General features: G+C 40.7%; 7 protein-coding genes across 7 annotated transcripts; 4 read left to right on the top strand and 3 right to left on the bottom strand.

The window, feature by feature from the left end:
• Positions 1 to 2298: 2298 nt before the first annotated feature.
• LOC128729124 (ragulator complex protein LAMTOR3 homolog) lies at positions 2299 to 2885 on the top strand. The gene is made up of 2 exons (XM_053822774.1): positions 2299 to 2342; positions 2423 to 2885. The coding sequence occupies exons 1-2, from the start codon at positions 2299 to 2301 to the stop codon at positions 2751 to 2753; spliced, it is 375 nt and encodes a 124-aa protein (XP_053678749.1). The 3' UTR covers positions 2754 to 2885.
• A 79-nt stretch (positions 2886 to 2964) lies between these two features.
• Positions 2965 to 5047, bottom strand: LOC128728959 (dystrophin). Its single transcript, XM_053822610.1, has 3 exons — positions 4858 to 5047; positions 3466 to 4800; positions 2965 to 3398 (listed from the first exon to the last, which is right to left on the bottom strand). The coding sequence occupies exons 1-3, from the start codon at positions 5045 to 5047 to the stop codon at positions 2965 to 2967; spliced, it is 1959 nt and encodes a 652-aa protein (XP_053678585.1).
• A 689-nt stretch (positions 5048 to 5736) lies between these two features.
• LOC128728663 (glucose-induced degradation protein 8 homolog) lies at positions 5737 to 7615 on the top strand. The gene is made up of 4 exons (XM_053822297.1): positions 5737 to 5850; positions 6070 to 6250; positions 6464 to 6686; positions 6786 to 7615. The coding sequence occupies exons 2-4, from the start codon at positions 6133 to 6135 to the stop codon at positions 7129 to 7131; spliced, it is 687 nt and encodes a 228-aa protein (XP_053678272.1). The 5' UTR covers positions 5737 to 5850; positions 6070 to 6132; the 3' UTR covers positions 7132 to 7615.
• Positions 7616 to 7697: 82 nt separating this feature from the next.
• LOC128728254 (probable 60S ribosomal protein L37-A) lies at positions 7698 to 9151 on the bottom strand. Its single transcript, XM_053821873.1, has 3 exons — positions 9067 to 9151; positions 8544 to 8679; positions 7698 to 8092 (listed from the first exon to the last, which is right to left on the bottom strand). Exons 1-3 carry the CDS (start codon positions 9067 to 9069, stop codon positions 7956 to 7958), a joined length of 276 nt encoding a protein of 91 aa, XP_053677848.1. The 5' UTR covers positions 9070 to 9151; the 3' UTR covers positions 7698 to 7955.
• A 382-nt stretch (positions 9152 to 9533) lies between these two features.
• Positions 9534 to 11648, top strand: LOC128729069 (60S ribosomal protein L10-like). The gene is made up of 4 exons (XM_053822720.1): positions 9534 to 9577; positions 9902 to 9930; positions 10668 to 10973; positions 11188 to 11648. The coding sequence occupies exons 2-4, from the start codon at positions 9908 to 9910 to the stop codon at positions 11516 to 11518; spliced, it is 660 nt and encodes a 219-aa protein (XP_053678695.1). The 5' UTR covers positions 9534 to 9577; positions 9902 to 9907; the 3' UTR covers positions 11519 to 11648.
• Positions 11649 to 12191: 543 nt separating this feature from the next.
• LOC128728644 (protein yippee) lies at positions 12192 to 12858 on the top strand. The gene is made up of 3 exons (XM_053822275.1): positions 12192 to 12329; positions 12408 to 12567; positions 12635 to 12858. The coding sequence occupies exons 1-3, from the start codon at positions 12212 to 12214 to the stop codon at positions 12702 to 12704; spliced, it is 348 nt and encodes a 115-aa protein (XP_053678250.1). The 5' UTR covers positions 12192 to 12211; the 3' UTR covers positions 12705 to 12858.
• Positions 12819 to 13338, bottom strand: LOC128728646 (mitochondrial import inner membrane translocase subunit Tim9). The gene is made up of 3 exons (XM_053822276.1): positions 13276 to 13338; positions 13114 to 13209; positions 12819 to 13035 (listed from the first exon to the last, which is right to left on the bottom strand). The coding sequence occupies exons 1-3, from the start codon at positions 13324 to 13326 to the stop codon at positions 12904 to 12906; spliced, it is 279 nt and encodes a 92-aa protein (XP_053678251.1). The 5' UTR covers positions 13327 to 13338; the 3' UTR covers positions 12819 to 12903.
• Positions 13339 to 15990: the final 2652 nt, after the last annotated feature.

Genomic DNA, 15990 nt, shown 5'->3' with positions numbered 1-15990 from the left:
ATATTCGCTCAAAAGTACACATAACATTTAATTAGTCAGGAATAGGGTATAAGAAGATTTCCCATGCAACCCTTTATCTAAAAAGTCTATAACATTCGTATTAAAAATACAAATGATGATCGATTTGGCCGAAATTTGCTATCCATATATTTTTGTTTACTATTTCTAAATAAAACAAAAGATTCAGCTACCTCTATGAGGGTAAAAGGACGGATCCAATATATCCCCTTCCTTCTTCCAAAAATCAATAATGTTTACTTAAAAAAAAAAATATATATATATATATATATATATATATATATATATATATATATATATATATATATTTATATATATATATATATATATATATATATATATATATATATATATATATATATATATATATATATATATATATATATATATATATATATATATATATATATATATATATATATATATATATATATATATAAATATATATATATATATATATATATATATATATATATATATATATATATATATATATATAAATATACCTTACTGCTAGCCATTACAGACCTTTCATGAATATCGTACAAGTATAATTGATGTTATTTTTTAGTATAAACTATTGCCAGCAAACAATTTCAGCTAAAATAATCGCTGTAACATAATTTAAATTTTTTTAAATGATATTTGTTTCATTAGGCTTGAAATATAAAACCCATAAGGTAACCCGCGAATGGTACCCGCAAAAAATTAAATAGCACGAAAGTTGTCACCCAGGGTTTCTTACATGGGTAACCTAGTCTGTATGGAATGTTGCTGTGTCACCCAAAATAGACCACGTTCTAGAATACGACGTTTTTTTTATCTTCAGGCTGGGAGAGTTTCGATACAAATAAAGAAATACTTTTGCTAGCAGAGTCGAACGAGGTGGATGCAAATTTCTTCGTTCAAAAAAACTTCACCTTAAACCCGATTCAGCTCGGATCCGTGCGCCCGTTTGAGTTTGAATCGGTAGATCTTGTGAGTTCATATAGCGAGCTGGAGCTTCAAGAGGGAAGCCTACAGCAGAAGCTGATAGAATTTACTGACAAGCGAGTAGAAGCGTTAACCGACCAAGCGCACAAAAAGGAGAGCGTGCACCCTTGGCAACCTAAGCAGCCGATAATTCGAATTTAGCTTAAAATTGCAAAACCCCTGAGGCCATTTAACACCGTGTGTTTTGGAGCGCGCTTCGAAGGACTCTTAGCTAATCCAAAGGAGTTGGTATCTTTAAAGGTGCATGAACTACGAGCTGCTCTACAATACGTATCGACTGGGCCAAGACAGCCCACTCAGCTTGTGGAAGAGATCGTCTTTCACTATTTGTGCAAGTCAATAGCAGAGCAGTTGAAGATGATGCGTACTAACTTGGCAAGTAACTTGACTCCAATAATTTCTTCATATTTGTTTTTTATTTTGTTAGTGTTGTTTGTTATGAGTATCGAGGATGTTAAGATCCTTAGAATAATATTGGAAGAATATCCTTTACACTTTATTTTAACCTTTTCTACTGCTTTTGTCCCATTGTGCCTTTAATGCATGAAGGAAATAAACGATAGAGACCGAACTGAATCATTCAACCAACGTATAAGCAAACCTCAAATAGAAGATATTCTTCATATACGTTGTGAAAACCGCTCAGCTAAGATAAAATCACCAACATAGACAATCTATTTTCACACTATCCACAGTTAATCAGAGTTTCCGCTCCCTTAAAAAAATCAGTAATTATTCCTTTAAAAATTATGCCCTTCTACATTGGGATTGAAATATCGTTGCATGCAAAGATTTTTTATTCTTTTTCTTTTTTACAACTCTACATAATATTTTATTGTTCTTCTATTAATCAACGTTTCTATTCCGAAAATGGTCTGTTGGACACGTTCAATAATGATAATTCACCAAATTACACTTTAAAAACTTGATTTTGAAATAATACTTCATATGTTTTTTGGGCATGGATTTGACATTTGTAAAGTGAACTATGATGTCAACATTCTAAACATTCAAAACAAACTTAAATTGGGTACTAGAACCTCAACGTAAGACTAAGTGCAATTGTCTCGTAAGTAAGCCTAAAACATTGTTATTATTTTTTCTGTTATAGTAAATAAATCAAGGTTTGTTTAACACTGGCTCGGGAAAGCTTTAAGCCGTGACTGAGCTTGGCAGGAAAAGAAAAGCGAAGCGACAAGCCTTTCATTTCTGCATAATTGACCTTATCAGTTCTGACTGCAAAACGCACAATAGTGCTAGTTCTAAACCGGAAAAGCCAAAACGACAATGACTGATGATGTGAAACGCTTTTTCCACAACATTCTCAAACGGTAAAAATTGCGGTGCAGTAACAGTGCATTTTTTTGCGTTCACTAACGATTGTTTTTTGTCTCGGCTCTCTACTATGCAGTGTAACCGGATTGAACTGCATCATCATAACGGATCGAGATGGCGTACCGCTGATGAAGATCGGTGACGATAAATCAGCCGGCATGATCATGAAGCCCACGTTTCACACCACATTCACTATGGCGACGGAGCAGTCAAACAAGCTTGGCCTAGGCCGAAACCGCAATATCATCTCCATCTACACTGGCTATCAGGTGGTGCAGATGAACAAACTCCCGCTGCTGGTCACTTTCATCGGCAACGAAACCTGCAATATTGGACACATCCTGGCCCTCGATCAACAGATCGAGTTGGTGCTAGACGACGTGAAGGTAGCCGTTACAGAAACTTGAACAAGGTTAACTGAGCAGTAGTGTTTTAATTTTGTTATAAAAAAAGAACGAAATTCGTTGGCATTGTTTTACACTTATGCTAAATGATACATTTTTATGTGATGTCAAAAGATGATTAACCTTAATACGAGATAAGCAAAAACAAAAAAAACCTTTCATTAACAGTGTTTTACCTCTCCGCTACTGATGAGATCCGCCGGAACGTCTAAATTTAAACATACTGTTGTTTGCGTTTTTTCTCCTCTTCGGCAATGATCCGATCTAGCGTTTTCTCGATTTGTTTCGTAGAGCGGGCCAGCTCGACGTTATCGCAGTACGAATCGTCGATGATTTCGCGCACCTTAAGCAGCAGATCCCGAAAATTCGTCATTTGCGTGTCCATTTTCAGCCGCTCGATACGGTACGACAGTTCGTCCTCTGATTCTCCTGGATTAATTTGCTCTTTTGGCTTCACTACTTCAGTGGTAGCATCGCTTGCGGCTGGTTTCTTTGTTTCCATCGTAGTCTTCGATGGATGAGGGTTTACTGGCCCACCCGGTGCCGGCACATCTATGTGGAACCAAGTGCTGATGTCCCGCACGGACAGGTTGGATTGTTCATACGGCGCAGACGGTGTGTACGATTTGTTGGCATCGTTTTCCGGTTCTGCAATAGCGTTCATAAAAAAAAAGTTATTCCTAGAAACTGAGGCAATATGGACGATCCCGCCTACTTGATGTTGTGGAATGATTTGTGCATTCGGCACTGCGGTAGGGTGTGCTGGAACATTGCGGCATACCCTGCCCCATCTGCGTGTTGATGTCTTTTAGCTGGCCAAGGTGGTCCGCAAACTTCTTCAAGTAGTCTGCGAACAGCGTGTGCATTGTGCTCATTGAAGTGCGCTCCTCAGCAGAAAGCTGCTTCAAGCATGCAGCCAGCTGTTCTCGGCCAGATTCATAATGCTCCTCCAACGCCTCCGTCGCGGTTGCCAGCTTAACGAGCAGCTGCTTCTGCTGCGTGTTGTTAAATGCGTTGTACTCTACATTGCTGAACAGGCTCATGTTACGCTTCATCGTCGAGCTGGTGGTGCGGGAAAGTGTGCCGGGAAGGGTCGATTCTTTGATGCGCGGTTCGTGTGATTCCACCGGATTACTGTTGCCTTCCGACATCAGCTCGACCGCTTTCGTGTCGATCAGTTTAGCTTCCAGATTTTCGTACGTGGACGGCGACGGCATGTCACGAGGGTAACCACTCGTTTTGAGCCATTGCCACATTTTTGAGAGCCATGTGGTGCAGCTTGATCTTTCGACGTCGCCGCTGCTAATTTCGTACATCTTGTGTGTCATATTGTGCCGCTTATTGCCGTATCCGGTCGTGAAGCAATCGATGCACAGAGAAACATCCCGGCACCGTTGGCATTTGAATCGCAGACCTCGTATAACGCTGCGGCAACCGATGCACATGGCGCAGTGCGTGACTTGTTCCGTATCGTGAAGTCGCTTGTTTAGCGACACCACGTTAGAGTAATAAGAAAAGAGCGACGACAACTTCCAAAGGCACGAAAACTGATACTCCGTCATGCCTACCAATCCGGGATAGTTGGCGAAGCATTCGTGCGTTATTTGTTGCACCATGGAGGATCGCAGGTGGTCAGGCTCACCGAGGAATGTCAACAGTTTCGACAACACTAGCAGCATCGCATCGAATCGGTGTCGTGACACGCACATATTGTGATCGCAAGTTAGACGAAAATGTTCCCACACCATCTGAGCGTGTGTGGCGTGTTCGCACAACAGGACAAACGTCTGACGAAGCTCGAGCACCGAAATTGCAGTGGTGCGTTTTGGATCGAAAACGGCCCATAACAGCCCGGCCAAAAGGGCACTTATGGCTTCGAGATTTGGACGAATTGTTAAGTCGTCGAAATAACCCAGCCGGGTGGCCGCAAAGTATACATCGTGCACGAAGCCGGTTAACTGAGATGGTTTAATTGATGGTGTGCTGTCGATGAGGTTGAGTTGGTGACGATTGAGAATTGAGTTGACCACCTCGAACGGAATGTAGAACGCTGTAACAACAGAAAACGAATCAAACAAATGCACCAGCACGACATACTTAAACTTACTGTATAACGCTTTTTGTAGCGCGTACAGCTTACCGGCACACCGGTATGTGCTGTAGCGTGAGCCTGCATATTTCTCATTTATCGTAAACAAAATGTACAGCAAATTGGGATTGTCCTGTTCTGCATTGTCGTTGTAGCGATTTTTATACACCAAATAACCACGACTGTCGATCTGTTGATCGTACATCATCTTGCTGGCATATAAGCACGTTTTTGCACTAACCGGTAGTCAATAAGAGTATAGCGAAATATAAAATTAACTTCAGTCTTCAAAGTCTGTGCGGGGCTTCGCTTGTGATTTTCTACTTGTGTTGGCTTCGTTTGAATCAAAAGACCGTTTACTCAAACGTAAAGTGATCTGGGTTTGACAGTGTTGACGGTTTCAAATCCGTTTGCGCTTCGTAGAGCTTGTTACACCCTCGAGACAGCGATTGCGGAAATGATTGCATATAATTGAGCACATTGGATAAGCGAAATAAGCATGAAACTGAACATATTTTGAATAGATCATCTTAATTGAGTATTTTTGAATATCTTATGCAGCAAGCGAACATCAACAAGAGATTTAAAGTGATTTAATCAAATGATTTGTCCTTGTAAGCATTTGCAGCAGCCCTGAATAGAAAATAGATCAACGGAGTCAACGCATGCTATTGTTACCATGAAAGATGGGATTATTGCTAACAACCTTAAAATACAATATATTTTGGAGCAGAAAAGGTCGTTGTTATACAATTTTAAACCTCATCCTTCTTTTAAAAAAGTCAGTAATTTTTTTTAATATTTCATCGATTCTAAAACCATAACAAAAGTTTGATCGACAGAATGGGCTTTTGACATTTACAGCCAGAAAATCATTCAGACATCAAACTGCACATCAACGCACCATTGCAAAACATTGAAACAAATCACGGATAAATTAGGCTGTAAATGTAAAAAATTTCCACCAGTTTACGTAAAACGAGTGCGTCAGCCCAATAGATTCCGGTAAAGGTAAGATTGTCTCCTCATTTTCATAACACGGAAAATACACTAAGGAAGCCCTTGAAACTGGACACAAGTCTCTTAGCATGGTGCAACTTCGCAAAAAGAAGAACAAAAAGAAGCATGCGTAAATTGTGCACAAGCGTAACAAAAGCCAGTTCCGAAAAGAGAAAACTTCTGTGTCAAAGTGTTTAGTTGAAAATTTTTGCCTACATTTGTTGATTTCAGCGAATTACCATTTCCCGAGCGAATCCACTCATTCTGCCGTCGCTCGACGCCGTCATCGTGAAGATGAGCTGCAACGATAAAAACGACGGCATTTCCAAGGAAGAATGGCAGAGCCGACTCGAAACCTTTCCTTTCAAACAGGACGACATTAACAAGCTGATCATGAACTATTTAGTAACAGGTGAGTAAAAGAATAGATTATTTGCGTTGCAACATGGATGGAAGCCGTTAGACAGAGCTGGATGCGATACAAACGAACTGCGTTTTGCTTTGTTTGGTTTTGTCCTATTAGGTGTCAAGCGCTTTTTTGATTAGGTATTACCCAGTCTATGGAATGTTTATGCAAAGTTAGTACTTAAATTCTGTATCACTAATCACCGCTGTTATACTGCAGAGGGTTTCAAGGAGGCGGCTGAGAAATTTCAAGCAGAGTCTGGCGTTCAACCGTCAGTCGATCTCAACTCGCTTGACGACAGAATACTGATCAGGGAAGCGGTACAAAATGGCTTTATCAAGGAGGCAACACATCTAGTGAATCAGCTGCACCCGGAACTGCTTGATAACGACCGTTACCTGTACTTCCACCTGCAGCAGCTCCACCTGATTGAACTCATCCGGTAGCGTTTGGAAGTCTTCATAGCATTACACCACCTAGAGACTTCTCTTTGTGTGCTCCCTTCTCATAAGATCTTTGTCTCTATCAACCAATCTCACAGGGCCGGCAATATCGAGGAAGCGCTGACGTTCGCCCAAACACAGATCTCCGAAGCGGGCGAGACCAATCCGGAAGTGTTGAATGAACTCGAACGCACTCTGGCACTGCTCGCGTTCGAGAAGCCCCAACACAGCCCGTTTGCCGATCTGCTAGATCAGACCCATCGACAGAAGGTGGCGAGCGAGCTGAATGCTGCTATCCTGAAGATGGAGCAGCAAGAGCAGTCCAGCCCGCGGATGATCAACATTCTCAAGCTGATCCTGTGGGCGCAAACAGAGCTGGACAAGAAGAATGTTAAGTACCCGAAGATGAACGACCTGGCATCGGCCGCGATCGAACCTAAGTAAGTTCAGTTTAGATACAGAGTGTTTGAGGTTGCGTGAAAGGATGTGCGTGAATGAAGGATTCTTCTCAAGCAGTTCTATTAAGAATAAACGCTAGGATTCGCTGAGTAGATTCCATGCGAGGGTATGGGAAGTTTTTTAAGAAACCTCTTCAAGGTTCTGTCAGTATGACTCTTTTTGGGATGCGTGTTCCGCGCATACATAATTGGGGGAGTAAATGCTTCAGCACATACTTAAGAGAACATTACGCGAGTAGATTGGAACAGGTTTAGGACCTTGAGTCGGGGGTAATTTGTAAAAGTGTATAATACTTGAAAGAGAAACGTTACACGGCCTCCTGAGCCGGTGGTATAGTTAGAGTGGCTCTGGAGCAAGTTAAAAATTTTGGACGGAATTTTTTTTTGTACTAGTTATATTTTGTTTCCATAATTTCGATGTACATCTTATTTAATCAACAGTGTGACTTTGCAGCACAGATCCAATAAGAAGTTATAAAATGAAACATCTTTCATTGTTTGCGTTTTCTTTCTCTTCTACTCTAAGAACCAAAATGATCGTGCACATGTTCGTTTACGTTGTTTTGCAAAGCATGGACTTTTATTCAACATCTCCGATTACTGTTACACACCCACAAACGGTAACCTCGCTATCAGCAAATAGAATATCTTGGAGAAGATATTGTTACTTCATCTGATAGATAGCACATCAGTGTGACATTCGTTGGCCCGCCAGTCGCATGAAGTTACAATAGCAACGTTTTATGAATTCCTCCCCGGACGGTAGGGATAACACTTTAGTAGACCCGCCCCCCTTTCTCTCTCGTTTGTTTAAGCGGCAGCCTTGCGTGGTTTCGCCACCTGGCCCTCACGGAAACCGTTGCGGAAGCGGCGACGCACAACCTTCAGATAACGCATGCGGCCAGTACCAGTGGTCTTCCTGCGCTTGGCTTTCTCCGACCAGTTATCTGAAAGAAATTCATTCGAAGCACTGTTAGTTTTGAACCGCGCATAGAAAATCTGTGAAGTGTGCCAATTGCTGGCGCGGTTAAATGTAATCTTATTTTCTTAATGCAATGCCGTTTGAGCTAAGCACCGCATTCTGTTTTAAGATTGATAATATACGCCCTATTCCATATAGTTATTGCCGTTGAAATGGCAGATAATATTACACAATTAGGGCGCACAAGCCAAGCCAAACAACGTATAATTCTAAAATTTAAAAATAATGATACCCTACTTAAGATCTTAAATCATTTGGTGAATGGCTTTCATAAACGATGAAAACAAACTACGAAAACAAACATGACATTTGAAAAAGCAAAAAATGATAGTAGTACAGATTGATTGATCACAAATGTTGCTAAAGTTTGTCTAATACTTAAGTTAACCGTGTGGTAAACTAAGCGCAATACTTACATGACCGGATTTTGGCTGCGGGATAGCCACATCGCGAACAGGTGTGTTTCTGGATGTGGTAGGACGATCTACCACAACGGCGGCACAACGTGTGGGTTTTGTTGTGCCGCTTTCCAAAGCTGGACGTACCCTTCGTCTGGAAGATTGTAAAAAGAGGGAAGTTGATCGATGAATAGGTGATGCTTTCAGCAATACGAACAGGCCGGCGACATTGAACAAATCAACACGGGAATCGCCACACACTCGCAAGCGCACAAATCCGGAGATGAAACGTTGCAAATTATTCGCGACTCGTTAGCGGTTCCGCTGGCCGGCCAACTAAATAGGCACATTTTCAGAAATCTCATGGCGTGCTGTGGCATTTGAACGACGACGTACGGTGGTAGAACATTTCGTCAAACTACACAACCGCAACGCACACCAACTTCTACCAGCTAGATTGATTGAGGACGCCCGCAAGGACTCAGTTGCTGAGGTATTGTGGTTTCTACAAAAAAGATTCACGATAATCTGGAATACTAACCATCTCACTTTAGTTGGACCGCAATCTGTGATCTGCCTTCAAAGACCACGCAAGACCAAAAGAAAGTCTAAGCCCGGAACTGGCGTTGACAATTGGTTGCGAGTCTCCTGGGGAGGAGTTGTCAGCGTTTTCAAGCAAACTTACACAAGGTATTTGTTGGCAAGTAAACACGTGGTCACAAAACTTCACATTGATAAATAATGAACAATAACCATAATTTTATTATAACTAATACGGTTCTGTTTTGAAGGACATTTCATTTAAGACGTTTACTCACATAAATTAAGTGCTTTGATTCGAATTGTTCCCAATATGAGATTATTTTTACGGAAGACTCTCGAACGTTATTTTTGCTATAATCCGTACCGTAATGTCAACCGCGTTACAGTAGTGCCATCATTGCAAGCGTAAACCGGATGAAGTGTCGCTGTCATTTTCAGTGTCATTAGCGGAAACTCTCTTTTCAACACGGAGCTTCACTAAGTGAACACCCATCGGTGTGCTTCGCCAGGTAAGATTTCATCGTGTTTCCTGAATTTCAGCTTGATTTCTCCAGATGCCGAACCATAACTACAGGGGAAATACAATCCAATCAATCGCAACATCAATCAATCAACTGGGTCGCAGAATGTAGCCATTAAGCGTCATTATATTCTGCCGTCTTCTCAAGTCACGCTCAATTGGTGTACGTGGAAAGAGATCACATTTTCTATTTCGGCATCTATATGGTTAAAGAACGGGCATTCTATCATTATCAACATCTTTAATAGTTGAATTACGTTAACTTAGTTAAATCAACCTTAAATTAATATTCTTTTCTTTTATTTCCTTTCAGCGCAAGATGGGTCGTCGTCCCGCAAGATGGTATGTATATATCGTTTGCAACATAAAACTTGGTTATGTTTCAAACCTTCGTTTATAAGCAGATAAAACATGTTATTAAGTTTTGTACCTGCACCAGCGCGCTTTTGCAGTAATTTTGTGCGGTTGTGACCCTTCCGAGAAAAAAAAATGTGTCGATGTTTTTCGTTTGAATATTGACCAATATGTTCAGAAGGGAGATTAAATTCATGTATCCAAGGGTGAGATCCATTCTTCAGTTATATATTAAGATGGCATCTCAAAGATACTTGAAACACGTAGCCATTATTAATGATCATACTGGTGGCCATATCCCTACTATGCGCCATTTTTGCGCCTACGATCTTCGTTCGCATACGTTGATTAAGTTAAATTAGCAGGGAAAAGCGTTACCGAGTCAAAAAGGGTGAGAATCATCTTTAGACATTTCCATACGATGGTTTCTCAGTTTTTCACGGAACATGGAAATATTAAATGTGATCATGTTGCGGGCGATCCCTTCGTTTTTTTTATACCGTCAGCTTTCCCATCGTCTGAATGTTGACAAATTGAACCAGAAGGTATATCAAACTTCGAAGCACATAGGGTGAGATGTCTGCCAAATCCATGGTATGATATCTCAATATGCTTGAAACAATACGCTTAAAGTTTAGTGGTTTATAGATGATGTTCTTCAGATCTAGACAAAAAATCTAGAAATTTTCTCTTCTAAAAGGGTTTGTCTCTTTCTTTACTTCCAGTTATCGCTATTGCAAGAACAAGCCCTATCCGAAATCGCGCTTCTGTCGAGGTGTGCCGGATGCTAAGATCCGTATCTTCGATCTGGGCCGCAAGAAGGCATTGGTGGAGGATTTCCCGCTGTGTGTCCATCTTGTCTCAGATGAGTACGAGCAGCTGAGTTCAGAGGCGCTGGAAGCCGGTCGAATCTGCTGTAACAAATACCTGGTCAAGTTCTGTGGTAAGGATCAGTTCCATATCCGCATGCGTCTGCATCCGTTCCACGTGATCCGCATCAATAAGATGTTGTCCTGTGCCGGAGCTGATAGGTAAGTCAAACGCAAAATTTATCGGATCTCACTGTGTGATACCTCTTTCTATGATGAAACGCTTATTTCAGAGCATTGGGTTATGAATTTTAAAGCCATGATTACTCATAACACGTTGACAATTACTGACCGTTATTTCGCACCATCGCAGTCGCTTTTGGAAAGACGACGTATGATATTAATTGTTTTCATTCTCCTTCCCTCATTTGTTCAGGCTCCAAACTGGAATGCGAGGTGCGTTCGGCAAACCGCAGGGTACAGTGGCACGCGTCCACATCGGCCAGCCAATCATGTCGGTGCGCTCGAGCGATCGCTTCAAGGCCCAGGTGATCGAAGCACTGCGTCGTGCCAAGTTCAAGTTCCCGGGTCGTCAGAAGATCTTCGTCTCCAAAAAATGGGGCTTTACCAAGTACGACCGCGATGTGTATCAGAAGCATGCGGATGAGGGCCGTCTTGTGCCGGACGGTTGCGGTGTCCAGTTCCGCAATGACCATGGACCATTGGTTAAATGGGAACAGCACCAGCTGAATCGGCTTTCGGCCTAAGGATTGACGCAGGATAGCGTTGAAAAAAATACAATTGCACATAAACTCAATTCTTAAGCTTAATTTTATTTTTGTTGTCAAGACGGTACAGCATGTCGGTTTAGTGGTTGAAAATGAGAAACAAGCGATATTGTTTTCATGGTATCCGATAGATTTTACAAGCATTTGAATGAGCTTATGTGGGATTTATATAAAATTGAGAACTCGAATTAAGGGCAAGTGAATCAGATGTGAAATAAATTCTATCAACCATTGATTTGAAAAACACTGGGTTCATCCATGCATGAACTCTACTGTATACTCTATGTATATTATGTATGTATGCGCTTTACACTCATGAGCTGAATTTAAATTAATTATATTAAGTATATCTATATTTTGACTACACTTCGCTTTGTTCCTGTAATATGATCCTGGAAAAGTACTCGTAAAGAAATCTACAAGATTGTACTAGATATTAAAATATAATATATCTCCAAACGGACCAGCAGCCCTTACACTTGACGTAAAACATTTTGTAACATGACAGCTAGAATTGACACAAAGCAGATGACGTATTAATAGACCTTTGTTGTTTTTCTGCGTCTCGAAGAAACACAAAGAAAAAATTTTATGTACGAACCAAAACAAACTGGAACGGGTGCATTAATCAAGCAACGTTATATACAATTATCCTAACACTTGAGCTCGAAAATGGGAAAAGTATTTCTCGATCATATTGGTGGCCAGAAACTGTACAATTGTGCCGCATGCGAAACTAATCTGACCAACAAGCGTGAGTTAATCAGTACTCGATTCACAGGGGCTACAGGTAGGGAAAAGTGCAGTAATACACTCTAGGTGGTGATGCGGTTGTTGGCCAATGCACTCATTTATTTAATCGTTGCAGGTCGAGCATACCTGTTCAAACGTGTCGTCAATCTCACGTACTCACAGGTGCAAGACCGCATCATGCTCACTGGACGCCATATGGTGCGCGATGTTATGTGCAAAAATTGCAAAGCCAAGTTGGGTTGGATGTACGAATTTGCTACAGAGGAAACACAAAAGTAACCATTTCATGTTTTTCTTCTCTGCTATTGTACGTCATTAGTATATTGTGTCCATTACTTGCAGATACAAGGAGGGACGGGTGATTCTGGAGCATGCACTCATCACAGAGTCCGAAGGTTTTCCAGATGCCTAACAATAAACCATTAAACGACGTTCGAGAAGCGCGCAGCATATATATAAGTTACTGTAGAAGGTAGGAGCAACTGTAAGTGAACTTATATCCTGATTGGTGTAAGCCGCATCGAACAATAACCACTAGACTATAGCGTCAAATTGAATCTTTTATTTCACTAATAATAAAACAAATGCATCGCCTGTAAGGGTGCACGGAATCATTTACCGCTCAATTTTTGTGCCGCGGCAATGGCGTTCTCGTTCGCCAGCATCTGGAATTCCTGGAACCGCTGCGAAATGCGCTGGTTCATCTTCAGAAACTTTTCCATGCAGTTTAGGGCGCACTTATCCTAAAGTTCAGTGAAAAGAAGCATTCGGGTAGGAGTAAATGCGCACGTGTGGCAAAACAAACCCGTCGTAATACTCACTTCCTTGTCGCTAACTGTCCGTCCGGTAAACTCGGTAACACAATCGACGAAACAGAGCTCGGACAGTTTGTTGTACGAGAGCAGGAAATCCGAAAACTGCAACAAACAGTCGTAACCACATTATCGTTTCAAAGTATTGGACATTTGATAATCAAAATTTACCGATTTTATCTGATCCTTGTCGAGCTGATCAATCGTAATTTGAGTGGCCATCGCGGAGCTGCCGTCTTGGTGGGTGTTATATGTAATCAATAGTCCCAGAAAAATTTATGTATCCTGACATCGTGTTGATTTGTTTGACAGCATTCCCTAGTAAGCTGTCAAAGCTACACAATTACTGCAGCGCTTCACCATTTTCATATGGTGATTTTAAGTTATTTTCGTAATTTGTTAAAAGGCAAATGATTGAATTTAATAAAGCTTTTATTGCTTTTACTTACGCAGTTTTTTTTGCAATTCTATAAAAGCCAAATTTTCAACTCGATTAACTTCGTGGCTACTCACCACCAGATGGCGCTGAAGTCATCATGCCTACTTCTCATCTGTGGAGAGAAACGAGGTGCAAATGACTACTGCATCGTTCTTTTTAGTTAAACAACAAATTGAGATTCAACAAAAACTTGTACAATACCCAATTAAATACTAGTTCCCTTTATTTTCATCTGAGAATTCCTTGAACGCACACGTCAGATATATTCAGAGCGAGGGTGTCGAAAAGACATCTTCCTTGTACTGAAGGGTTTTTACATTTTTTTTACACACAAATAACACTCGCGCGCGCTTTCGGCCCCCGCAGTATACAACGCAACCTGCGGTTGAAGTGATACACTGTAACTCTGATAGAGGATGGATGATTTTCGTTCATTATACTGTTTTACAATGTTTCGTCACGATTTCTGTGCGCGGAACTCGTGCTCGAAACCTCGACGACACTTTCGAAACTCCACATCAATGGCACTAGCACGATTGCTGCAATCTTGGCCAGTTTACTGTAAATCTCACGGAATGCTTCAAAGTAGAGCATGTTTTTTCACTTGCTCTACGAAAGAGCATCCACGTGGTCGTTCGTATTTTATACTAGGTGTTACGTCAATGCTAACGCTACATAAGCATTTATTACAAAGTCCGTTTAAAGATGTACACTAAATATCAGTTGATTGTTTTTTTTGTCATTTTTATACATTGCCTTATCTTCATTACATAATAATATACAATGCCGTTTTACTATATTGTACTTCTATTTTCATCCATTCATTCTACAGTTATTCTAAGCATACTTAAAGGGCCCTAATTCTCCTATTTACAACTCACATGAAATCAACATATCATACATACTCTCCTTCCATCATCGAGACATGAAACTTATTGATTTTCCCTATCTACGTTTATTTGAATCTGCAGGGAAATTGATTGAAAACCTAGGTATCGCAAGCAGACTGCGAAGAAGAAACGTACTGAGACAACCGATTTTTGATAAAGTTTTCAGAAACTATCGTCATATAATGAGGTATAGCAACTTATCAATCATACTTCTCTGCCCACAACGCTTAAATTAATGAATTACTTCTCTGCCGATAACGCTCTGGTCGTGTTAGTCTTGTTCTTGAAAGCAAATGTATGAAACGATACGTTTCTATATCAAAAACTGATAAATGTTGCTCTGTTTATCGCATTTTTATCACCTTTCGTTACTCCCTGTTACAGCGATGTTCTTTGCTGATTTTTTCAAACTCTTTTCAACTCTTCTCTCCTCATTTTTCCCGACAACTATAGTCCACAGCTTTTCACATACTTTCATTGTTTGTTGCTAACTATACTTAATACTTCAGAAAGTATCTCGAAACGGTGCTTTAGAAGAGTTTACCATGACAGCAAGTCAGTTCAAAAGTAGCTATGGTAAAATTATTTCAATTGAACAGAAACGTCGACGAATATTGCAACACGCATTGGCCTCGTTATCAACATTAGTGTTCGATACGAGAAATCGTATAATTGCACCGGAATTGCTCCTACACCTGTGTAATGCCGTTATCTGGCTTGAGCCTGACATATCTTTGATACGGCCCCCCCTTGAAGTCTTTTAATCCTGCTCACACAGGAGTGTTTATTTCGATTCGAAAAACATTACAATAGCGCAACATCAATTCAAGAAAGCCTAACAAGACAAACCCTAACTGATAGCGGTTATAGCGCCATTAAAGAAGACAATTGTTTGGAAGTAAACGAGAGGCAGACCTCCCATTTATGACAAGCAGCCGGAACAAAGCATGGAACTGCAATACAAACAGGTATGGAAAAGGTTTTTTTCTTCCTCGGTTCCAGGATCCTAACCAAAAGCCGGTGGTACGAGCTAATGTATTTGCAGTAGTACTAGCTTGTTTCGAAAATTTGTCCTGATTCTCGCTTATGCATATTTAGCATAGATAGCATTTTGGGAACACGATTCGTTACTGTCACCAATTAACACGGGGTACGACTCCCCGAAGCTAATTTAGATAAAATCCTGCTCAACAGAATTGAGCCATCCTGACTGGGTTGAACCTGGTTGTAGGCGCTCGCAAATGATGTCTAACAAAAATTTAAGTTAAAATCATTTGGTAAAATAACGTTTTGAAGTGTACCTGAAGGTAACGAGATCTCAGTTTTATAAATCCTACCATTGCAAATAGACATGTTACATGGTTTCACTACCTCAGCACTGTCCAGTAATACCGTGCTGGGTTTTCTACTTGTTTCATTTCTGTTCCATCGCAGGATCCTATCCACACCTCAACCAACAGCAAATCCATTGTGATTTTAATGGTGCAATACTTCTTCAACGTTAACAAATACCTCTTCTCATACCAACATTCGAAAGTAGTAGTAGCTCATCAGTTA

This window comes from Anopheles nili, chromosome X (assembly GCF_943737925.1).
Source record: "Anopheles nili chromosome X, idAnoNiliSN_F5_01, whole genome shotgun sequence".
In the NCBI taxonomy this organism is placed as follows: domain Eukaryota; kingdom Metazoa; phylum Arthropoda; class Insecta; order Diptera; family Culicidae; genus Anopheles; species Anopheles nili.
The sequence above is the reverse complement of the archived record's forward strand: the minus strand, read 5'-3'. Positions and strand labels throughout refer to the sequence as shown.